The sequence below is a fragment of the Pseudochaenichthys georgianus genome, chromosome 18 (assembly GCF_902827115.2).
Source record: "Pseudochaenichthys georgianus chromosome 18, fPseGeo1.2, whole genome shotgun sequence".
Taxonomy (NCBI): Eukaryota; Metazoa; Chordata; class Actinopteri; order Perciformes; family Channichthyidae; genus Pseudochaenichthys; species Pseudochaenichthys georgianus.
In genome coordinates, this window is record NC_047520.1 from 1,079,258 (window position 1) to 1,105,540 (window position 26,283).

At 39.4% G+C, this 26,283-nt stretch overlaps 1 protein-coding gene and 1 pseudogene across 1 annotated transcript; one reads left to right on the top strand and one right to left on the bottom strand.

The window, feature by feature from the left end:
• Nucleotides 1–593: 593 nt before the first annotated feature.
• On the bottom strand, nucleotides 594–6,511 carry LOC117463994 (low affinity immunoglobulin gamma Fc region receptor II-like). The gene is made up of 5 exons (XM_071206624.1): nucleotides 6,478–6,511; nucleotides 6,331–6,390; nucleotides 5,934–6,185; nucleotides 837–1,085; nucleotides 594–742 (listed from the first exon to the last, which is right to left on the bottom strand). Exons 1-5 carry the CDS (start codon nucleotides 6,506–6,508, stop codon nucleotides 594–596), a joined length of 741 nt encoding a protein of 246 aa, XP_071062725.1. The 5' UTR covers nucleotides 6,509–6,511.
• Nucleotides 6,512–11,856: 5,345 nt separating this feature from the next.
• LOC117463581 (zinc finger protein ZFP2-like) overlaps nucleotides 11,857–26,283 on the top strand; it is a 57,754-nt pseudogene continuing 43,327 nt past the window's right edge.

Genomic DNA, 26,283 nt, shown 5'->3' on the forward strand with positions numbered 1-26,283 from the left:
AAATAATGTTTAATTTTAAGGTGACATGTTTTAATTATATGATGTTTTGCAAAACCAGTTAAGTTAGTTTTGTTGACTGAAAACACGTTGACATGATTTCTGTTCAAATGAACAGTTGTTTTCTTTCAGTCTACAGTCTTGTTTCTCTGAGGCTCACAGCCGTCCTTTGAGCTAGAAGCCAAAGTTAGCATGCTAACAATCTAGCCGGTTCAAACCTCAAGATTATTTTATATGTTATAAGTTACTTGTTTCTATAAATCCCCCTGAAGGCCTCTTTACATATGTATTCATTTATTTATACAGACATGTCTGAGAAGCTGAAAGTATCTGGAGTCTAAAATAAAACTCAGAGCAACAAACCCTCAGCTCGCCTTTAAAATAAATGCATGCGTCAGTCAGTACCTCTGTGGTTTTTAACTTTGTCTTGAGTGTGAGAAAACAGCTGCTGCTCGTACCATCATGAGACACAGAGAAGTTACCTCACACTCAACCTGAGCAGAAGAAGAGATACAACGCTGAAGAAGTGATCATGTCCTCGGCTCGTGGTGTTCATTGTCTTGATGACCACGCTGTCTCTGATCTTTTTACATGAGTTATTTCTGTGTGACCCTGAGTTTCCCACAATGCAGCAGTCCCACCAGCAGCAGCAGCAGAGCCACCATCACTACGGTGAACACAGTCCTTAAGACGAAGAGGACGTAAAGGGAGTGATCCGAGGAGGGACACGTCTCTCTGTGAACAGCTGCAAACATAACACAACGTGAATATATATATATATATATAACCCAGAAGCTCCAGATATATCCCCAAACGTTAGCTTTAATGCAATATCTCACCTCTGACAGCCAGCCAGCTCTCTGGTGATTCTCCACCGTCAGAGATGCTGCACTTGTAGAGTCCTTCATCAGATTTAGAAACCCTGTGGATGGTGATGTTTCCTGTAGAGCTGCTCCTGATGAGGCGGCCATCTTTATAGAAGTGAGCTGAGAGGATGGAGGAAGTGGTCGTCTTGTTTCTGCAGCTCAGAGTCACAGATTCTCCCTCCATCACAGGAAGCACAGGACTCTCCAGGATCGCAGAGCCAGCTGAACAACATCGGGATCAAACGTTTAGTCTTATCTGTGGTTATTTATATTAAAGAATAGGAGATGATTTAGAGAGAGGGAAGAAATGTCATCCTGAAAATACAGTGAACGTGAAATGTGGCATCATCACATACTGAATGAACATATCAGAAATAAACAGAACTACATGATCAATACATCAGAAATTAGATAGTAACATAGAGAAGTGTATCGTCTGTATATTTAAAAAGCTAAGGGTCAGAATCAATATGTTTTAGACATACTGTATATATATGTAATATTGAAAAATAGGTGCAGTATATCTGATTTAAAGGAAAAGAGCGTTGCAGTTTAAAACAAATCGTAGTTATGATGAACATACCGGTGACCTTGACGTTGACAGAGAGTTGCTCTTCTCTCCTTTCTCGTCCTCACACCAGTAAACCCCGCTGTATGAATCATAGGCCTGTTGAATGCTGCAGTTCAGTGTTGATAACAACGGTTTCAAATCAGCATCTCTTGGACAAAAAATAAAATTAATAACTAAAATAAAACTCCAAACATCTTTAATTGTGTTATTTTTTTGTAAAGCTCTTTTACATTACATTACATTACATTGCATTTAGCTGACACTTTTATCCAAAGCGACTTACAATAAGTACATTCGACCAGGAAGACACAACCTTGAAGAAAACAGAATCATATAAGGACATCAGGTTTCATAGAGCCAAACATTTCAAGTGCTACTCAACTGGCTTTAGGTAAGCCTGTCCTTTGTTAGTATATAAGTGCTCTGTTAGCAGTTCTTTGTTAGTAATTCTATCGCTCGAGGTGGAGTCGAAAGAGATTAGTTTTAAACCTGATGTTTATAAGCTTCTTAGTTTTTGCAACGGTCTGTAAATATACACAACTTTATAATAAAATGCACACATTTACCTTTTTCTAGACTAATGTAGCAAGTGTATCAGCTGTAATTAAATAAGTGATATTCAGAAGAACTAGGAACGACTATGGAGCTGAATGTGTGTGAAAAATACAACTGAAACCAGGTATGCGTTACAAAATAGTTGTATTCAAGATAACAAGTTCATTCAAATTCACATGATTATTTTTCAGGGGCCCAGTAAAGGCAAAAGACAACAAAAGAAAAGCTTCCGGGGTAAAGTTAATTAATTTCCATTTAATCCTACTTCACCATGTGGCAGGGAGGATAGGTTTATAATCTTAGCTCGCCATCAAGGTCCATGAAAGGTCATCAGGTGCGGCAAGCACCTGGCAAAAGCAAATATATCCAAACAAAAAACCTGACCGCTGATTGCAGCAATTGTCACCAAAACGTTAATCTGTTTAGGAATCGTAGAGGAATCCCTGTGTGTAGTATGTAGCATCAACGTAGCAACCAGCATCCCAACCGACCAGTAAAGGAAACGGAAGTGATCTGGCTGCCATTTATACTGAGCTACGGGAGCCTGCTAGGATTGAACCTGGATTACACTTTCCCCCCCTGATCTCATGTACGTCTCGGACATGGACCTGGTTGTGTGCTAATTGGTTGCTGCAATGTGTGCAAGGGAAACTCAGTGTCTGTTAAGGTATATGTGAAGGCAGTAGCCAACCCATGAACAAGTGTATGGAAGGTGTCTAATACTGGTTGTCCAAGTTTTGCGTAGCAAAATCGTTCTGGTGGTTTCCTGTTCCTAGTTGGACGTCTTGGAAGTTCATCCACATTGTCTGAAGTGGAGATTGGCAAGTCATCGTCTTCAGAGGAACGGGCCCTTTCCTCTTCAGCAATGTCCGCTTTTTCTTCTCCAGCAATGTCTGCTTGTTCCTCTTCAGCAATTTCTGCTGGTTCCATTCCAGTTCTCTTCAGTTTAGAGAGGTTCTGAGCAGCATCCTCTGCTGCTGCACCAACAGGGGCTGTGCTATTGGTAGTTGGTAGTATTGTGCTGGAAAGAGAACTAATGGGATCTGCTGGTATGTCAAGTATGGTGGTGAATCTTGAAAGCTCAGAGATGGTCAATTCACTGTACCAGTATATTGGGGTTTCATCTTCATCAATGTCGACGTGATTTTTTAGATGTTCTGTGTTGGAACGAGTTATGGGCTTGCGGATTCGTGTCGGAATTGGGATTTCTGAGGCAGATAGGTAACCACAAGGAAGAAGAAGATCTCTATGTAAGGTACGTTGGGGACTATCTTTTTTCTCTGGTCTGACTGTGTAGACAGGCAATGTTCCAGCTCTTTTGGTAACAACATACACTTCAGATTCCCATGTGTCTGATAGCTTATGTTTTCCTCTCAGACGTACATTTCTGACGAGGACACGGTCTCCAACGGAAAGATCAGCAGCAATGATATGCTTGTCAAATCTTATTTTGTTCTTCTGCATGCTCTTTTCTGCGTTTCCAGTTGCTATCTTGCAGCTTTCCTCCAAATGAGACTTTAAATCTTGGACATACTGAGAGTGAGATGTATGTTGTTTGTTTGTAAGAGGTAGTCCAAAAGCTAAGTCAATTGGTAGATGTGGTTGCCGCCCAAACATGAGTTCGTATGGCGAGAATCCTGTAACGTCATTCTTTGTGCAGTTGTAGGCATGTACATGTAACATTTGTTTATTAGAAAAGGGGAGCTGGGAGTGGAGGTTGGTTATGGCAGCAGTGGGAAACAGTTGTTCCAGGGTGGGTAGTGAGGCCTGGCTGGTCTTGGGAGTGTGGAAGGCCTTGGATTCCTCCTGGGAGAGACACAAAAATGAGTGTGAGGCAAAAGCAGGCAAAGTTGTCAAAGAATATGCTGGCAAAAAGCTAGAGCGGCACGCAACAAACCGTTCACGGCAACAATCCGTTCACGGCAACAATCCGTTCACGGCAACAATCCGGCATGGAATGAGTGCAGGCTGCAGGCTTTCATAGTGTGGCTGATGAGCAGGTTGCAGGTGTGGTTGATTGGAGATCCCAGCCGTGTAGAGCAGACCAGCAGACAGGTGGGGGGAGAGAGACACACAGTAGAAACAAACACATACAAACACTAACAGGGGTTTAAGGGACGGGCAGTGATAGTCGGTCCGTTCTTCTATATGTCTATCTTTGGTTTTCGAAGTGTTATTCGATCCATATGAATAGAGATATGTGCATAAACAACAAAAGCACTTGGGGTATAATGTTTGAACAATGTTATCACCAAACATTTTAAGAATGTTTTTAGAGAACGTTATCCTACCTTTCAGAACTACATTCTAGGAACCAAAATAAAACATCTCGATGAAACCATTCCTAGAACAATGAATGGTAACATTCTCAGAATGTTTTTAGAACCAACCATGTCTAGCTGGGAACTCAGACATGCCTACGCAAACGTGCAATATCATGAATTACGTGCTTGTTTTTTTTCTAAAAACGAAAATGTGGTGACATCAGATTTTTTTTAAACATCCTTTTCAAACAAATGCAACAAGTTTATTTTTTAAAAGCGCACTAGAAATAAATCTGACGTTGACCATGACCATGTTAATATTTCGCATCAACGTTTTATAAAAAAAGAATAACCTCCTTAAAACATTATCTAAATGTTGCTTTCAAAATGTTTTTCTTTGGTTATCATGTAACATTGAGGGAACGTTTTAGAAAGAACATCTTTAATTAGTTAGCCAACAACGTCCAAAACACATCCTTAGACATTTGCAGGCAAAACGTTCCACCTTTGTTAACATATCACATTCAAGGAACATTTTATAAAAAAAATCATCTCAGGCCTCAATAACATCCTCAAAACATCCTCTGAATGTTGCAGTTAAAACGTTATGTCTTAGTTAACCTTAAACCTTATAGGAGCATTATTTGAAAAAATAAACATTCTAAAAACGTTCTTTGAACATCAGATTAAAATGTTTCTTTAAGACAGCAAACCGGCTCTCTGGTGATTCTCCACCGACAGAGATGCTGCACTTGTAGAGTCCTTCATCAGATTTAGAACATTTTTCGAATGTTATGATTCCTGTACAGCTGGTTCTGATGAGGCGGCCATCTTTATAGAAGTCAGCTGAGAAGAAGGAGGAAGTGGTCGTCTTGTTCCTGCAGCTCAGAGTCACAGATTCTCCCTCCATCACAGGAAGCGCAGGACTCTCCAGGATCACAGAGCCACCTGAACGGGATCAAACGTTCAGTCTAATGAACACATTTGGAGTTATTGACAAAAAGTGAACATTATATTATTGACACAAGCATTGGAGAGCCTGTGAATGTTAAGTTGGTTGCTAACATGCACAGAATGAATGCAAAATATTGAAAAGTAATCAGAAAACATTTATAACAATTATTCAGTAATGTATATGGTCTGCATAGTATAGCGGTTAATATTATTACATGTTTCTTTTTTTCCGGTGGCAGCGTTGACGGTTGTTTGTCATTCCTGTCACTTTTTTTTAATATTTTTAAACATCATCATAGACAAGATTTTTTAAACTTAAACCGGGATTTATTTGTACACGTTGCGACCCAAATCACGTTTGAGAAAATGCTTATCGACAATGCTAAGAATTCCGTACACTGTTTTGGGGTTTTCCTTTTCATTGCATTTCCTTGTTAAATTCAGTTTTTCTTTACAATATTCAGGTTTTTTACTTTAATCAGATATTGTCACTCGACCAACACACTTCTCTAACAAACTTTTTTGGAATCACGTTTATTGCCAAGTAGGTTTTCCAATGTTAGGAAACTGCTTTAATATTGCTAAATAAGCAGAAAAAGAGCAAATGTAGAATTAGTTTTTTAAATACTGTAAAATAATATGATTAAGAACACGATATAAAAGTCTACAAAAAAGGTATATGACAAATGACTGTGAAAAACGATGTTCGGAATCAACAAAACATACCGGTGACGGTGATGTTGACGGAGTTGCTCTTCTCTCCTTTCTCGTCCTCACACCAGTAGACCCCGCTGTCTGAATCATAGGCCTGTTGAATGCTGCAGTTCAGTGTTGATGAAGCAATATTATAACAACCCTGAATTAACTCGTTGTTGTTCCTTAACCCCCTCAGAGCAGAGCCAAGACCCTCGCAGAGAAAAGAGAAGGGCTCGTATTCAAAGAGCTGCAGTCTCTCGGTGACGATGAGCAAAGCTGCGTCTGAGGACAGAAACAGAGACAATAAAACCTCTGATGAATAAAGAATATAGCAAAATGGATAATCACTGTATTTGAACACAATGCACGGACACACTGGTATTTCCTATTAACATGAGGATGTGACTCTTTAGTAGTTTCTACCCACCATAGTTTTGCAAAGAGCTCTTCTGAATATGTGCACCCAGCAGAATGATCACACACGTCACTATATATGCAGATAGAGAAAACGTTTTATTAGCAAAAATATGCTTAGTATTTGTCAAAAGGGAATAGTGTATAATCTGAGACTCACGCAGTCGGCTGCAGAGCGCTGTGACCTCCATGATGTCTTCCTGCTGTCTGAGTGAGAACTTCCTCTTCCTGTGCAGAGTGCTTCTGAGGCTGGGGTGGTTTCTCTGTGTGGTTTCAGCACTAGTTGAAACCTTTTTTTGAATATGAGTACATAATAAGTATAATGTAAATAAAGATAGTTGTCATATATTCCACTGTCTTCGAAGACAAAGTCATTTTTCTTATTTATTTGTTGGGTAATCAGGAGGCATCATGTGGGGCCTGTAAGTACAGGCAGATCCACTTAACTTGATTAGCACCTGAACATTACACTCGTGTGGTAATGAAACACTTCCATCCAGCAGTCAAGGACATTTTTGTTATTTAGCTGTTCATGTTATCCACAGCGACTCATAGGTGCATTACATCATGAGGAAAGAAACTCCAAACAAGAAGATTCATTCAAGTGGGTACCATCCTTAAACCAGACACACACACTGAACCTCCTGCTGGTGGGTTTCTGCATCACAAGCAGGAGAGCCATGCACACAGCCTCATCAGAGTTTCATATGTGACAGTAACATTTTATTTTGCTGGCACTTTCATTTAAAGCGCTTTATAATGCGTGCACTCAACCATGAAGATTCAGACCCAAAAAAGAGTCCTGCAGGTGCATTGGCTTGTAGTACGCCAAATCAGTTGATACTGCAAAGGCTTTAAATTATTGTATTGGCCAAGGGTGAAATCATAACTAGCCCTTCTGACAAATCTTGCTTTCTTTTTTCTTGCTTCATCTCAATGAACCCTGACCATCAACGGCGCTGCTGTGGATCAGGTGAGCAGCACCAAACTCCTGGGTGTGGTATCACAGATGACCTCACCCAGTGGCGGATTTAGGGTTGGAGAAGATCCGGGGCTTAGCCCAGAATATTGAAGTTGTTGAGCGGTGGGGGGGGGGGGTGGTTCATGAGCTGTGAACTCGCTGGAGCCTCGCAGCGGGGCTACTACGGAGTGCATAAAGCAGACTCTTCACGCGCTAACGAAGGCCCTCTGTTTCGCGAGCGTCGACAAGGGGGGGGGGGGGGGGGGGGGGGCGCTAGTGAGGCCTGTACGGCGCGACGGCCATGCACAAGACACTGCAGCGCATTGTGAACTCTGCCCAGAGGATCATCGTCCTCCCTCCCTCCCTAGTCTCTCCTGACCTCTCCACCTTTCCCACCTTTCCCCCCTGCCCCAAATGGACCTGGACTTTACTCCCCCCCCCCCCACACACACACACACACACACACACACACACACACACACACACACACACACACACACACACACACACACACACCCTTCCCTCATCAGCAGCAGTCACCTTTTTACTCATCTCCGCTGCTACCGCACTGTAACTGTACTTCGAACATCATTTGTTTCGCGCTAATGTTGATTACTTGCACTAAGCTCACATTCATGTTTCTGTTGATTGTGTTTTAAATATATGTATTACCTAGTACATATTACTACTTATTACTTACAGATGTAGCGCTTCAATTCAGACGCCTACCCGTGCGGGTCCGTGATCGGCACGGGTGGGCCCCTGCTGAAAAGGAAAACGCCCCCGCAGGACTTGAAACGCCCCCTTGATACATAAATGTAATTTTAATGAAACCAGCTGCAATGGATCATGGATCCACCAGGGGGAGCCGTGAAAAGCTGCCACACTGGAACTCATGTGAAATAAACAGCTGACAGATCTACAGGTATCTGATCGGATATTTGTTAAGCTTATGATAATACTGCATGCACATTAATTGATATTGAACATTCAGATTGGGTTATTAGTTTGTCATGCAAAGGAAAAATAAATAGTGCTCCTTGTTGAGCTTTATTCGTCCTCTTTCAAACAATCCCAAAGTCAGTGTTTTACAGGATCTGGTGTTGATCAACAAAACAAGGTGGTTTACTTTGAATCAACACCCAATTGTATAGCTAACTTTCCATTGAGATGTATTATGTGCTTTAAATACTTCCTTAAGTGCAATTTATTGTATTTAATATCTTGAAATTGTTATGAAATTGATAAAGGAGAAAAGAAGGGCTGCTCTACTGAAGAAAGAAGACAGCTGATGGAAGAGACGGTAAGTAAAGAAAGAAGACAATACTTTTAGTAAAGGGAGATTTAAATAAACCTAAAAAACTACAGTTTGATCGGAGTAAAAGTATTGGAAATTGTACGAGAAGATACCGGATCTGTCAGAGATGCAATAAAGCACGTGTCAGTGTGTGGTATCTTCAAAGAAGAGATTGTTCATCTCCCTCATAGAAAATCAAATCTGAGCAGCAGCTGCTTGAGGAGCAGCTGAGGAGGAAGGAAGCTGAGAAGGAAGTTCAGACCCTTCATCTTATTCCTTATGTATTTGTTGTAAAACAGAAAAGTGTTTGTGGGAAAACCCAAAACAAATCTTTCCTGGCTTAAAAAAACATTCGCAAAGCCAATTTTAAGAGTTATAGTAGCATAAATCAAGGATAGGTTACCTCCATGTTTGCAGTCTTCTTCTCTCTCTTGTCTGTGTCGCTCTCATGTGAATCCTCGTGAATTTCGGAAAAGATCTAGAAAACGTGAACCCATCAAAAATTATTTCTACCAAAGGACTAAAGCTGTGCGGGGAACTCTTAATCGTAAATGATAGTTTTAATGGTAACCCACCATGTAGGATATTCCTATGTAAAGGGATTACAATACGATACTTGACAACCTGACGTCTCCCCAGTTAGAAAGAAGCCACGTCCTTCCTTTCACCAGCTGCTGCTTTCATAGAAGTACAATCAATACTCTCTTAAGGTTTTCTGACAACAAGTCAAAGCTTCCTTTATTATTAGCGGCTGCAGTTGGGCAGAAAGTGTGAATCTCCTCGTATGAGAGTCATTTGGTTAAAACATTTCATTCTGTTCTTTTGAGACACAGTTAAAACCAACATCTCTCAAATGTGCATTTCAAATAGTTGTTTCAATGTTTTAAATGTTTATTCCACTGATTATTCAAATTCAGAAAGTGAACTGAATTACATTTCATGTTTTATCTCCTACAGCGACATTGCTCGGGACTTATTGTTGTTTTTCAAAACGTTATCAATGAATTTATATTTTGATTTTAATGAAAGGAAACTGTTGAAATCAACATGTGTGTGTTTATCAGCTAGCGAACCAAAAAGCAGCCGACCTGAGGAAGATGGAGAGAGAGCACACAGAGTCACCGGAGATCCATATAACAGAGAACAGCAGAGAGGAGACAGAGGTACACACACACACACACACACGCACACACACGCACACACACACACACACACACACACACACACACACACACACGCACACACACTCACACAGACACACACACACACACACACACACACACACACACACACACACACACACACACACACACGGACCTTCTCCATCCCTTCATCACCATAGGTCCCACGGTCTCCTTTGGAAACTAAAGGCGTGGGTTTGAGGCAGTGGATCAACACTATGGAACTCTCTACCTGCAGACATTCAGTCTGCAGTCTCTGCAGAAGCTTTTGATTGGCCTTGGTGTCTCCTTGACATGTGTGTGATGTGTTGTGTTCTTTTGGTTGTTCCTTTGGGACTCTTTGTTGTTTTGTTTTGTTTTTATGTTAACCTTAACTTCTGGCTCTTGTTTTTATTGTATTAATGTTTCTGTGGTTTTATTTTTAACTTTGTTTTTGTGAAGCACTTTGTTTATCTCTGTGATAGGAGCTGTAGTAAATAAACAGGAGGTTCATATTTTCCATATGGCATTGATTTGTTTCTGAGAGGTATACTGTGTGAAGGTAAAGGTACTGTTCCTGTGAGAGAACATATGATGCCGATCAGGAACTAGTTTTCATCAGGACCAGGATGTTCTGTTCACTAAATAAAGTTCACATGTCTCCGTCTCTCTTTCTCTCAGTTTGAGAAGAAGCTCCAGGAGGAGAAGAGAGGAAGCTGAGAAAGAAGTGAAGGACCTCAGGGAAGAGGTACACACACACACACACACACACGCACGCACACACACACACTGAGTGATTACACTAACCAGTAAATGAAATCCGAGACAAGAATCACTGAAACTGGAGTGAAACACAGTAAAAGTATCATTAAACAAAAGTTGAAATGTTCTCATCTCTCTTTACAACCCAGTGACTGAAGAAGCTCCAGGAGGAGAAGACCAGGAGAAAGAAGTGAAGGAAATAAAGGAAGAGGTGGAGAGCAGGAAAAAACCATGAGACAAGTTACCACATTATAAACAATATAAACGTTACACATCAGCATGACTCAGATTGATGGTCAGTGAAGAGAGTCACACATGTCTACGTTATTATTCTGGTCTATTCAACAACTTAAAACGTCTTTTGTTTAAATGGTGTGAACAGCGTATGTTTTATATATTTTAGAAAACATCTCAAACATTGAGCTTTTATAAAGACAAAAGTTGAGCTAATGCAAGTTAGCAAAATAAAAGTTTTTGGTTTCTCAGTAACTTTTATTTGTTTATGTTTGCTGGATTTATAATGTATATTTGATCTTAACATATTTGTTCTTCTCTGTATTTTATAATGTCATAATCTACCGACTACTGAATTCTCTGTAATTAACAGATTCAACTTTTTTTTAATGTGTTTTATTTTGAAAATCATTGATGATGATTTACAGTTTTGATGGTTTTTGCTTTGGATGCATCAACTTCCAAATATGTTCTATATATATGTATGTCCTGTGAGAAATAACTTTCAATGTATGTGGTAGAGTTGTGTGTACATTTAATGATGTTTTTACAATATCATTTGACAACATTGTTTGTTTACTAGAACCACCTTTTTAAAGTTTAAAGACAAGTCTGTCCTCTGTCATGCTAGATTAATAATGATTATCAAATTATTAAACTCCATTAAGATGTTGCTGATTATTCACTACCAGAAATACAACACATTGTCATTTAATACATATTTTTTGAATACATGTATGGATTAGAGCAGTATGTCTCACATTACTAAGAATTTAAAAAGTATTAAAAGTAATGGAGAAATATATTGAGTGCATAATAATACTAATTACAGAGGCTTAAGTTATTTAACAAAAACACTGGCTAAGTTATTTTTTATGGTAACATTTATTTTATAAAACAAAAAACATTTCAATTCTGTCATACCCGTCTCATCTGTATGTTTCTATATATTATCATTATTATTATTATCATTATTATGTATTATTATTTCTTTAATTCCAGTTGTTTTTATCTATTTTTCATACTTTTATTTATTCACCACCAGCCGGCAGTGTTTTGTTTGTAGTATCCACTGAAAGGCTGTTTAAATAAAAAGCTACACTCCCCATGATGCATTGCGCGGCGGTCCGTTGCCAGGATACAGCACTCAGAAGCTATCAGACGTTGATGCAGATTTACGGAGTTTATAGCGAATTGAACGTGTTTTAGAGACTTTTAAAACACACACAAAGGGTTAGTTTATCCTTACAGGTTATTTTAACCGAGCTGTTTTCCGTTAAATCGTTCTTTTGTTGCCTCGGACGGATTTAAGGCCTCCTGTGGTTCGGTTTGTGTTTAGCTTGTTATGCTATGTGGCTAATCGCTAAACATAAATAAAGGGATTTTAATGTGCTTGGATAGTAACGAAATGACTTAATCAGGATACAGACAATAAGGTAACTATATTTGATCATAATTACGTTACAAAAATAAGTAATCAGATTACTGTTACATTCTTTAAAAACGTGGATTACCAGCACTCTTACGATACATTTTGAAATACAGATATATATAGACTGGTTGTAGATAGAATAATAATACTAAATCTACAGGGGTCGGTGACCGATCGATCGGAGCATCCCTAGTGTCTACCGCTGCTACTGTTTTTACCACTTCAATTATCAGTCCGTGTTTCAGAGAGGCAAAACAAAAAACATCCGATATTTCCAACTGCTGAGGTCTGCTTTGAAGATAGTAAAGCTTTAGAAATGTGGAAAACTTCAGTTCAATTGGCCGTAAATAGACGTACTGCCTTCATTTGCGTTTTGCTTTTTATTTCCGCTACTTCCATTCTGTGTGGTTTAATGCAGCACATGGACACCTGATTTATGAAACAAAAACACTGGTTCCTTTAAATTGAAGCTTAAACTCAAACAGCATTCTAGTAGTCTGTGTAGCCATGTCTTCATTTGAGATGACACTCATATCTCAAGTATAAAAACACTTATTTAGTGTCTTGTATTGATTTGTACAAAGTAGCAGGAAATGGAAATACTCAAGTAAAGTACAAGTATATTCAAGTTTATATGAATGGTCTTTATTTGAACTGCTGGTATATTGAAAAGGAATACTGTTTTTTTTTGTAAATTAGTAATATTATAAACAACTTCATTTTTGTTCCTTTCTGTAATAGATTATTATACTACTTATTATATTTTGTATGTATTCTTTATTAGAGCAACTGTCACAAAACCACATGTTCCCATAGGATACAAATCGGCTTTCATTTGTAGCTTGTGAATTTACTCCAGGTGGAACTAAAGTCTGATTTAACACTTGATTATATTTCACCCACATCTGTAAAGTAACTAAAGGTATTAAATACATGTAGTGGAGTAAAAGTACACAATTTACCTCTGAACTGTAGAGGAGTAGAAGTAGCATACAATGTAAATACTCAAGTAAAGTACCTCTATAGTTGTGCTTAATTACAGTACTTGAGTAAATGTACTTCCCACCTCTGCTGCTATGCTACTTCTTAGCTGTAGATTGGTTTTGTGTTGACTGTAGTGTTAATACTTATTTCAGAGACCCAGACGGAGAAGGAGCACTGAGAGCAGCATGGAGGAGAACAAAGAGACCCCCAGAACTCAGGTCAGTGTTCACTTCATCTCAATATATTCCTAACACTGTTGTCCCTTACACTGGGGGACATTTGGGTTATTTAAGGACTTTAAACATGTACTTTTGTTTAATGAGAAAACAACCTTGAACATTGTGGGGTTTATTTGACAGACTCTCATATTTAGATATGGGTTCAGGTGTATAACGCCAGTTTCTTAGCGATCCTTGTGATTTATAAAAAACAAACTTGACTGGAAATTGTGCGGTCCTCCACGCAAACTCTGACCCATGAGTACGCGGTACGCACAAAAACGGGAGAGACGAGAAACTCCGACACCGTTGGCAGAAGGAAGAATGGAGAGAAATATGTTTGAATAATACCATAAATAAAATATTACCTCTCATGTATGATATATGAATAATTAATTTTCAAAAATGGATTAAAGCCAATCTTAAAATTATTAAACAAACGCCGCTTTGAGACTCCTCCGTGCACACAAAAACATAACTTGGAGAAATAAATAAATACGGAAATGTTATTGAAAACTACCTCGAATATGTTATGTATTCTCATAAATGATGCGGTAAGCAGAAAGACAGAATTACTTTAAACTGACGCCGCTTTTCTCTAGGTTGTAAAGATACGAGTATGGTTTATACGATCATGTTTAATCATGTTTTATGCCGTTTGCCAATACTTGATAAGTCGCTCGTAAAACACAGGATTTGGTAAATTGTACAGCTAATATAACACAACACATTAGTTTTATTTCCTTTAACTGGTGGATATAGAGTTGCTGCTTGGGGGGGGGGGTTAAGACACAGGCTGCAGTGGAGACGCTGCGCACAGCTGATCGACAGCTGGAAAACAAACCACGAAAAAAATTCAAGATCCAGTCGTCATGACTCCACTCCGGAGGAGTTTCTTACAGTTTCTCATCATAGAGGGGGACTCCTGTCCCCAGTACAAATACACTGACACATGGAAGATGTGGAATGTTATGTGTATTTTGTAATTAACTTTTTACGGACCACTTATTTATTTATTTTGGTGACGATCCGACCTCCATGCTGCTACTCTGGTTCAAACTGGATCGACCTAACAATGTGATTTGACTTTTTTAGCTGTTCTGTCGTCATTTCCTGCGATCTTCTTCATGCAGTCAGTCCAAATGAATATTAATAAGGGGCGTTTCTTTGACTATGTATAGGCAAATATGGGTGTTACGTGAAGCCCGCAAAAGCTGCATCGCATTTCCAGTTGATTGTGATTTATAAAGGGAAACCTGCATAGGACGTGCCTACGCAGTGTTTTATAAATCGTAATATTCTTGTGCGTATTTATTTGTTTTGTCCTACATAAGCCACCTTCCCACGTGAATCCTACGCAAAGCTTTATAAATGAGGCCCCTGGTGTATATCAGTGTGTAGTGTCTCTACTTTAAAGAGTCCTCTCCTGCTGATGTTCAGGTGTATATCAGTATGTAGTGTCTCTACTTTAAAGAGTCCTCTCCTGCTGATGTTCAGGTGTATATCAGTATGTAGTGTCTCCACTTTAAAGAGTCCTCTCCTGCTGATGTTCAGGTGTATATCAGTATGTAGTGTCTCTACTTTAAAGAGTCCTCTCCTGCTGATGTTCAGGTGTATATCAGTATGTAGTGTCTCTACTTTAAAGAGTCCTCTCCTGCTGATGTTCAGGTGTATATCAGTGTGTAGTGTCTCTACTTTAAAGAGTCCTCTCCTGCTGATGTTCAGGTGTATATCAGTATGTAGTGTCTCTACTTTAAAGAGTCCTCTCCTGCTGATGTTCAGGTGTATATCAGTATGTAGTGTCTCTACTTTAAAGAGTCCTCTCCTGCTGATGTTCAGGTGTATATCAGTATGTAGTGTCTCTACTTTAAAGAGTCCTCTCCTGCTGATGTTCAGGTGTATATCAGTATGTAGTGCCTCTACTGTGATATGTCTCCATGATTTAATGTTCAAAAAGCTCTTTATTGACTTCCGGTTTGGTGAGCGATGTGATGGCTGCTTAAAGAACGTGCTCCCAATATTCGGTGCTAAAAGTTACCAACGGCAACCGGAATACATAAAACATTTATTTCACAGTTTGGCTTAAGAGTTTTGGTCTTGAGAATTTCTAGAGGAAAGGGTAAAAAAAATGCAGATGGAGTTATTTGACAGAGATGGAGCTTGCCTACCTTCTTCTGCTAGCAGCGTGGTGGGGGACGACGACACTCCTACGCACCTCGAGGAAGACCAAACTGGGAGAGCAGACATGAGCATCATTCTCAAATACTTGAGAGAGTTCAGGAAAGACAACGGTCAGCAGCTGAAAGAGATTAGTGAATAAATAAACATGATTAACACTAGAATTGCGGAGGCAGAAGAACGGATTGAGGCGACTGAAACACGGCTACAGGTGGCGGAGGAGGCGGTGACGGAGCTGGTACAACTACAGGTGCATCTGGATGCTAAGCTAACGGACCTGGAAGGTTGATCCAAACAGGAAATATCCAAATCCACAGCGTTAAAGATGGGCTGGAGGATAATTCCCCGTCGATGGGAACTTTTGCGGAGGCTTTGCTGAGGGAGGGTTTGGACCTCCTGGCTGCATTTGAACTAGTAGTTGAGAGCGCCCGGGGATGCCTCGCAGAGGTCTATCGTAGTCAAACTGTCAATCTACAGAAAGAAAGAAGAATGGCTGAGACTGGCCTGGCAAAAGCGAGGATTCGAACATCTCGAAAGGAGGGTAAATCTGGATCATGACTACGCCCCTGATGTGTTAAGAAAACGAAGAGCGAATGCAGAGGTGAAAAGCAGAGATGTTCACAAGTCTTTTTTTGCAAGTCCAAGTCAAGTCTCAAGTCTTTGGTCACGAGTCCAAGTCAAGTCTCAAGTCTTTGTGGGGTGAGACTTGATCAAGTCTCAAGTCTTTGGTCAAGAGTCCAAGTCAAGTCTCAAGTCTCTAAAAAAATAAAAGTCTCATGTCTCTTCTGGTTGTAATAAGCCTTCTATTGTCTGCTGCTATCCAGTCTGTTAAGAATACTGCACAGCTATATCTAAGAAATTCAAAGCATTTACTGTGTTATTATACACTGGGTCTCTAATGACATCTTTTAAGTCTACTATTAATAAACATATAATATTCCTCTATCCTCTCACTCAAAGCCAGTGTCATGGTAACCTGATAAACCTGTAACATTAACGCTACGTGGTCAACAATAAACCTGTAACCTGCCTATAAACCCACAGATGTATATATGTAACTATGTATTTTTCTACGTTTAACGTTAGCCAGTAAATGGTGGCAGCGGAACGTAATGATTAACGTTACCGACCTTTTTTATGTCATGTCAAGAGTTGGATGTCAACGCCACTCAACTCAAACAAGTGTGACAAGCAAACATTCACTCATCTTTTCAAATATTCAGTTACAAAGCTAGTAGCAAGCTAAGTTAACATTACATAGCTGATGCTGAGCTAAACATGTTTGCTAACCGTCCATATGCGTTAATGTGACTGACCTCTCCGGGTGAGTTTTCAAGTGCCTGATGAAATCCGACGTTGTTGCGCCAGCATCCTTGATTTTGATATTGCAGACTTTGCAGTGTGCGCTCCTTTTGTTGGTTCCGCCGGCGTTTTGTTCGAAGTGTTTGTAGTTGAACCTAATTACAAGCGGTACAGCCGCAGGTGTGCCGCCGGTCGCCATGGTGTTACTACGAGGTAGTAACAGAGGCGCGCACGTCTGCGTAATGAGCCCGGCTAAAATAACTGGATGGCCTACCTGCCTGTCAGCCTTCCATCTGGGCACAAACTTATCTCGTGCCCTCATTGGTCATGTGCGCGTTCGTGTGTGTTGGAGGAGGCGGGCTCTATAAGGAAGTAGCAGCCTCTAGCAGATTATCTGCGGTTGTGGATTTTCAAATTCTAGCGATCTCGAGCCGTTTTCTCTCAAATGTACCTACCCCACCTTTAATACGCCAACAATAGAAAACACAATGAGTGTTCACGAGTCCCAACACACGAGTCCAAGTCGAGTCTGAAGTCTTTTGGTCACAAGTCCAAGTCAAGTCTGAAGTCTCTGTGTGTGCGACTTAAGTGCGACTCGAGTCCCCATCTCTGGTGAAAAGGGTCCTGAGGGAGAGGAAGAATCTGAATTCAAGCTGTTAAAATAGCAACGTACAATGTGAATGGTCTTGTAAATCCTATCCAGAGAAGTAAGATATTAACCAAACTAAAAAGAGATAAAGTTGAGGTGGCCTTCTTGCAGGAAACGCATCTATCGGATACAAAACATGCTAAATAAGAAGACTAGGCTTTAAACATCAGTACCAGTTTGGAACAACAATTGAGGAAAATGAGAAAGAACTGATGATTCAAATGTTGTAGTAATGTATAGTTTGTGCATAAATTACAATTGCAACTAATGTGTTCATTTTCTTCATTATTAGTCGATTTTTTAAACAGAAATTTGATTTAATTATAGCAGAAACTCAGGGGGTCCTAATCTGTGTGTGGGGGGGGGGGGTCCAAACATAAGATTGAATCCTAAATCCTAAACTGGACTCTTCAAATGTGCATACTGGGCAGCCCAAGCTGATAAACAAGAAAATCTATTTGGCAATGAACGATATTGGTTTGGTAGATTTCTGGAGGGAAATAAATCCTTCAAAGAGGGACTATACTTGTTTTTTCTAACCCACATTTGGCTCATTCAAGGATTGATTATTTTCAAACCTTCGGTAAAGATCTACACAGGGTGGGGGCTGTGACATGGGGGTCATGGACCTTTCAGATCATTGGCCTATTTATTTAGAATGAAATCTGGAGCAGGATCAAAGAAACACGTTATGGAGATGAAATACACATTTACTTAACCCTCTGGAGTCTAAGGGTATTTTCTCGAATTTTTGATGTTTTCTTAAATCCCCTTTTAAATGTGTTTCTTCTCACATGGCACCCCATGTGTTAAATATCAAAATGTTCAGGACAATCTCTGGTATTGCTATATATGCAAATTACTCACCTTAGAGCACTGTTTCATGAGATAAGTAGCTCAAAAGCTTAAAATGTTACATCCGATTTTCAGAAAATCTTCAAAACTCATGTGAAAACACAAATGTACTCATGTGATCGAAATGTTTTGGTGTTTTAGATTTGGTTACCAAAGTCTTAGGATCACAAAAGCAGTGAAATATTTGAATTACACTGTATATAAATGTGTTATTCATGTCTAAAATGAAAAAAAATGTATTCGAATTTTGAGTAAAACAAGTGTTTATCACTCTACTTTCACCACAGCAGGGACTGAGATACATCAGGACTGAATAATGATTTCATATTGCATACCAAGGTTCATGTGATGTGTACAAATCCAAATTGAGCATTCAACCTTTTTTTTTCAACCAACAATTTATTATAAATATGTTTTTTTCAACCAACTATTTATATAAATATAAGAAACTGGAAAATCTCACTATTTACAAAATTGAACATCAGAACTTTCAACCAACTATTCATTATAAATGTCAGTGCCAAGGTCTTTGTCTGTCTTCCAAGACAGTGGGTCTGGCTGCTGTGTAGGTGGGGGTGATGGTGCATGGGCTGCTGTGTAGGTGGGGGTGATGGTGCATGGGCTGCTGTGTAGGTGGGGTGTACAAGTGCTATACGAGACCTCCACGAGACCTCCTTGCTGGCTGGGTTGAAGGTGATGGCTGAGCCTTTGTGCTGAGGTGTATCTTGACCTGGTGGCAGCCGCAGATGGAGGTGGCAGCTGTAGTGATGCTGGTCTGCTGGTCCTTGGTGGTGATGGCTCTGGTGAAGGCCCTTGAGCCACAGTAGATCTTGACCTGGTGGCAGCCACAGATGGAGGTAGAGGCAGCTGTAGTGATGCTGGTCTGCTGGTCCTTGGTGGTGATGGCTCTGGTGAAGGCCCTTGAGCCACAGTAGATCTTGACCTGGGGGCCGGCACAGATGGATGTTGTGGCTGCTGGATAAACGCCGCCTGTGGGCCACTAGGCCCAGACAGCTGTGAAACATCTCTGTAAAACAAATACAAATGTAGGACAATAATTACAACTAATTTCATTGAAATAAAGTTCAAGTAAAATGTTGCTCAAGCACAAATAAAAATGCACACATAAAAAGAAAGTTTGGGAGGTTGGAAAAGGAGTCTCTCTCGATCTCACACACACACACACACACACACACACACACACACACACACACACACACACACACACACACAGGTATTTCCAGTTACTTTACATTCAGTATAAAATCACAGACACACATATACATAGGCTACATCTGATTACAAAGTCTCATCTGTACAGGACGGTAAAATAATAACAGGCACACATAAATAAATCTATGACAAAGTCTCATCTGTACAGGACAGTATGATAAAATAATCGATGGCAAAATCATGTCACTGTAAATGTCTCCGTTGTGGGACGAATAAATCTCGAGTGAAGTCGGCAACTTTTTTTAGCCATTTTCTCTGTCTGTCTCTCTCTCTCTCTCTCTCTCTCTCTCTCTCTCTCTCTCTCTCTCTCTCTCTCCACACTGACGTAAACTGATGGGAGAAACGTGGTTTATGTTTTTTTTACTCGGTGGGTAGGTCCTTAGTGATTTCTCGATGTCCATTGGTCATTTCAGACCATGATGTCTGCCGGCTGAGATTTCCTTGACGGACACACGAATCCACCAATCCCACACAGTGTAAAGTCAAGCTGCTTTGAGCGGCCATATTGGCTGTTGTGCCCTGGTTACAGTCTCACAGGAGATACTGCTGGAAAGCTACCCTTCCGGCGATTCCGCGGATATCTGAATCATGTTTCTACTCCTTATAATCAAAAATATATGATTAATTACGTAAAATTATGCGCACTTGGACGCGCCGGCGCGTCCACCGACTCCAGAGGGTTAATAATATGAAGGACCAAATTAAGAAGGATATCAGTACTTGGAACAAAATCAAAATGGTGAAGTTTCCCCTCCAGTACTGTGGGATGCATGTAAAGCTGTGCTTCGAGGGAAGATAATTGGATACAGTGCTCACTTAAAAAGAGCCAAGCAATTAAAACAATTTGAACAAAATCATAAAGACTCAAATGATCAGAAAATAAAAGAATGAAATAAATTAGATGTACAAAAAAAGTTAATTTTCACAAAACAGAAATACTATAAAGGAGGAGGAAAAGCCAGTAAACTATTAGCCTATAGGCTGTAAAAACAACAAGCAGAGAATTCAATTCATAAAATAAAAAATCCTATCAATAATTCTATACAGTATAAATTAAAATAAATACAAAATAGTTTTGAAGGATATTATCGAAAGCTATACTCCCAAGCTCAAATTGATGGGGAGAAAATTGAGGATTTCTTTAAGGGGATACATCTGCCTAAACTGACTAGTGAGCAGAGAAGTCAGATGGTAGTCAGCTATAGCAATTCTTAAATCGAATAAGGCCCCAGGCCCAGATGGGTTTCCTTCGGAATGGTACAAGGTGATGGAAGATTCATTGGTACCTATGGTGCAGTCTACCTTCAACTGGGTTCTTAAGGAGAACATTATACCCCCCTCTTGGAAGGAGGCAGTAATTTCACTTATTGCAAAAGAGGGAAAGGATAAAACTGAATGCAGTAATTTTAGACCATTTAGCGTGTTGAACCAGGATTATAAAATCTTTACCCATATACTAGCCAAACAAATAGAGGGATTATTACCACAAATTATTAGCCTTGATCAGACAGGATTTGTACGAGAAAGACAAACCCAGGACAATATCAGAAGGACACTACATATAATCAACCATATAAATGAAAGTAATTTGGAAGCAGTATTACTTGGGCTCGATGCAGAAAAAGCATTTGATTATGTAAATTGGACTTTCCTGTTTAGAGTTTTAAATACATTTGGATTTCACAGTATTTTTATAAAAACTATACAGGCTCTATATGATAGACCTAGGGCCAGAATCAAAATGAATGGAGCCGTTTCAAATTCCTTTCCATTGGAACGGGGAACGAGACAGGGCTGCCTCTCTTGTTTGCAATCTTTATCGAACCTCTGAGCCAGTGGATTATTCAGAATAACAATATCAAGAGAATAGTAATGAATGGGGTGGAAAAAAAAAATCTCCTTATTTGCTGATTTGTTTGTAGCCTTTATTGAACCAGGTGAAGCCCCTTGAGATCAAAAGATCTCTTTTTCAAGGGTGACCTGCAGGACATTAGTTACACATGTAACATAAAAACAACAGAACAACAATAAGGATGACATACAACATAATGTACAGGGTACAGTTTACAAAACTCTATTTACAGTGACAGGTACCATGAGTATCAAACAGCATGTCACCCAGCCGAGTTTTAAAATGATGCAGGAGAACCAAAGTGCTCAGTTTTAAACAGGTTTGCAGACTGTTCCAATTTAGTGGAGCTGCACATCTAAAAGCTTTCTTCCCTAAGACAGTCCTAGCACTTGGCACATTTAATAAAACAACATCATGAGATCTCAGGCAATACGTACTTTCAATTCGTAGAGAGATCAGATATAAAAAGGTAGTTTACCCAACATGGCTTTATAAATGAACATGTACCAATGACTGAGCCTCTGTACAGTTAGTGAAGGCAGACCTGCCTTGGCATACAGGGTACAGTGATGAGTAAGTGCTTTACAGTTAGTAACAAATCTCAGAGCACTGTGATACGCAGCATGTAACTTTTCCAGGCAATGGGCAGGTGCATTCATATATATCAAATCACCATAGTCCAGCACAGGTAAAAAGGTCACAGTGACTAGCCTTTTCCTGGCTTCAAATGAGAAACAGGACTTGTTCCTGTAGAAGAAACCTAGCCTAACCCTCAGCTTTTTAAGCAGATTAGTGACCTGAAGTTTAAAAGTAAGACAATCATCAAGCCAGATACCAAGGTATTTGTAACAGGCAACAACTTCAAGTTTTGTTCCTTGCGTAGTTACAATATCAAAAACAGGCTCTGGTATCTTTTTTGCTTTTGAAAAGAGCATTACCTTGGTTTTATCCACATTTAAAAGAAGCTTTAATTCAGAGAGCTGAGTCTGAATAATGTTAAAAACAGCCTGTAATTTAACAACAGCCTCTTTAATGGAGGGACCTGCACAATACATCACAGTATCATCCGCATAAAAATGTAAAGTAGCTTCATCCACATTATCACCTAAACTATTAATATATATGGAGAATAAAAGTGGTCCTAAAACAGAACCTTGTGGTACACCATTAGAAATGTTTAACCACTCAGAAGACAGTCCATCAAAATGAACACATTGGGACCTTTCAGAGGGGTAGTTCACAAACCACCCCACTGCAAGGCTGGATATGCCAATACTGAGTAGCCTCTGCTTTAAAATGCGATGATCAACGGTGTCAAACGCTTTGGAAAGGTCAATAAACAGAGCTGCACAACTCTGCTTATTATCTAAAATACTAGTAATGTCATTTACCACTTTCATTGTCGCAGTGATGGTGCTGTGTTTCTTTCTGAATCCTGACTGATGTTTAGACAGGATATCATTTATAGATAAAAACTCCTTTACCTGTTCACTCACAAGTCGTTCGAGCACCTTAGCCAGAACTGACCATTTAGAGATTGGCCTATAGTTATTTAAAATAGTTGCCTCCCCTCCTTTCAGTAAAGGCAAGACATAAGAAGACTTCCATACTTTTGGAATTGTATTTGTGCTGAGGGAGAGGTTAAAAAGAGAAGTAAGAGGTGGAGCAATAAAATCTGCAGCTATCTTTAAAACGAAAGGTTCTAAGTTGTCCGGGCCAGCCGGTTTCCTAGGATCTAGCTTAGATAAGGCTTCATGAACAACATTGACAGTAAAAGGAGTAAAACTGAAAGGGTTTTCCAGACCACATTGTTCAGAGTCACGGATTGGGGTGTTCACAGAAGCAGAGTTAGTCACAGAATCAAACATAGAACCGCAGGACACAAAATGCTTATTAAAGCAATTTAGCATAGTAGCCCTGTCCGATATAGAGCCAGATGCTGTGGTAAGGCACGGAGGTAGCTCATTACGGATCTCACCGGTGGATATCAATTTTTATTGCTTTCCAAAATTTCCTAGGATTATTTAGGTTTTCTGTGGTAACTGACAAATAGTACTTCGACTTTGCACTTTTGACATTTGAAGTGAAGTTATTCCTTAGCTGCCTAAAACGCAGCCACTCTATCTCTGAGCCTGATTGCCTAGCCTTTGCCCTTGTTTCTCTCATGAAGGAGACTAGACAGCTCAGCAGAAAACCAAGGATTGTCTCGTCCCTTTACTCTAAATGTACGCAGGGTTAGGGTCTATCAATGATCTCCATAAAACCAAGATAAAAATAAGACCATGCGGTTTCCACATCAGCACACAGATCGATTTTACCCCAATCCAAATCAAACCGATCATGCACAATGATGACATTTAAGTGTATGTATCCAACCCAGAACAATCTCTGGTACAGTTATTTTCAATGTTAGAACAATATAGATCCTTCTCTGGATATAAACTGAATGTTTTGAAAAGACAAATTCTGAGTTTTTAGTACTTCCCCTCAGTAAATATGAAGAAAAACTATGAATTGAGGTGGGATGCTGAATCCATTAAGTACTACCTTTGAACCAAAAGATTAGGGAAGACATAAGGAGATGGGACCTTGTTCCTGTTCTCAATTTTAGTTTACACATTGAATCGGTCAACATGGTTATTTTGCCGAGACTGCTGTATCTCTTCCAGTCCCTTTCACTAGAACTATCTAACCAACAATTTCAGGAGCGGGATAAACATATCTCAAGGTACATTTGGCAGGGACGAAGGCCAAGATTTAAATATCAGAGTTTACAATTGGCTAAAAACAAGGGTGGTGTCGCACTCCCATGTTTAAAGGATTACTATATTGTGGCTCAATTGATACCATTAATAGGCTGGTGCAATCCAAAGTACATTGCTAGATGGAAGGAGATTGAGAGTGCTGTATCAGAATTAATTTCCTATTCAAGCTGCAATTGGGGATAAGGTCTTGATGAATAAACTAAACAAACCGAGAAACCCATGGATCAGTCTGTCATTTAAGGTGTGGAACAGACTGGTAACTCAAAATCTCTTGAGAGAAGCTGTAAAGGGTTTAAGATGGTGTGTGTGTGTGTGTGTGTGTGTGTGTGTGTGTGTGTGTGTGTGTGTGTGTGTGTGTGTGTGTGTGTGTGTGTGTGTGTGTGTGTGTGTGTGTGTGTGTGTGTGTGTGTGTGTGTGTGTGTGTGTGTGTGTGTGTGTGTGTGTGTGTGTGTGTGTGTGTGTGTGTGTGTGTGTGTGTGTGTGTGTGTGTGTGTGTGTGTGTGTGTGTGTGTGTGTGTGTGTGTGTGTGTGTGTGTGTGTGTGTGTGTGTGTGTGTGTGTGTGTGTGTGTGTGTGTGTGTGTGTGTGTGTGTGTGTGTGTGTGTGTGTGTGTGTGTGTGTGTGTGTGTGTGTGTGTGTGTGTGATCTAAAATGTGTACCTGGAAGATGGGATGCAAGATTTAAGTTTTGGTCTTCAAAAGGCCTGACAGCCTACTGCACATATTTTCTCAAGGGGTCCATGAACAGCTTTCAGAATCTGAAGGGGCAGTTTGACTTGAAACGTGATGATCTTTACAGGTTCCTTCAAGTTTGTCATTACATCCAAATACAGAGGGAGCGTACACAAGTTTTACAAAAGGTTTTTCAGGTAGACATTTCATTTAAATTTGAATTGTTATATTTGGGTGCTTTACCACCAGAAATGTTTTCCTCTAAAGATAAATATATATTTTGACTCCTGCTGCTTGCAAGAAGGCCATCACCAGAATGTGGTTAAAACCAGGAAAACCTACTTTGGATGAGTGGATTGACATTGTGTATGATATTTTTAAGATGGAAAGGATAACCCTTGCTTTGAGATTGCAAAAGGGAATCTTTTTGTCAATATGGGAAAGATGGATAATCTGTTACACCAATACGACCATCATTTGTCTAGAAGGGATTTTTATATCTTTTTTTTAGTATTTGTTTTTCTTTTAATAAGTTCCAGGTACACCCCATAACCCTGTTTGTACTGTATATCATGTTATAACATGTTTGAAGATCAGTGAGGCCTGCCTCTGTATTACCCACAAATATGTAAGAGGATTGGATTTGTGATTTCACTGTTAACTACAGAAGGCTTACAGAGAATATTGTATTATCTATGACTGTATACATGTGAAAAGTTCAATTAAAAAAAGCTCTTTATTTTTCTCATACTGCCTCTGCTGCAGCACCTCTTTTAACCCTCTGTCTGAAACCAGAGCCTTGGTCAAAATGCTAAGAAAAATGTGGAAAAAGAAGAATCCAATTCTGTTGAAAAGATAATAATTCGGAGAAAAAAAGTCAAAATTCAGATTGTTTTAAGACAGAATTATGATTCAAAAACATTTAAATTCTTAGAGTTTGGAAAAATCTCAATACTGTAATTCTGAAACATGTAAATTAAAAAAAAATGTTATATCCTAATTCAGAAAAAAATCTCAATGCTGAGAAAAAAGTCAGAAAAGATTGCAGTCAAATCAAAAAGTAATGTATTATGAAAACAAATACAATAGTAGATATATGTTTTATAATGATTGATCATTAAAGTGTTCTCAAAGCTGGTAAAGGTGCAGCTAGTTTGAATGACTTTGTATACTGCAGGGTAGCTTGTGAATTTACTCCAGGTGGAACGAAAGTCTAATTTAAGACTTGATTATATTTCACATCATTCATCCACATCTGTAAAGTAACTCAATGTATTAAATACATATAGTGGAGTAGAAGTACTAAGTAGCATAAAATGGTTGTACTATATATTAAAAATAATCAAATTCTGATGGTAAATATAATAGGGTAACAAAATGTGATAATAAAATTTGAAAAAGTCAAAATCATGAG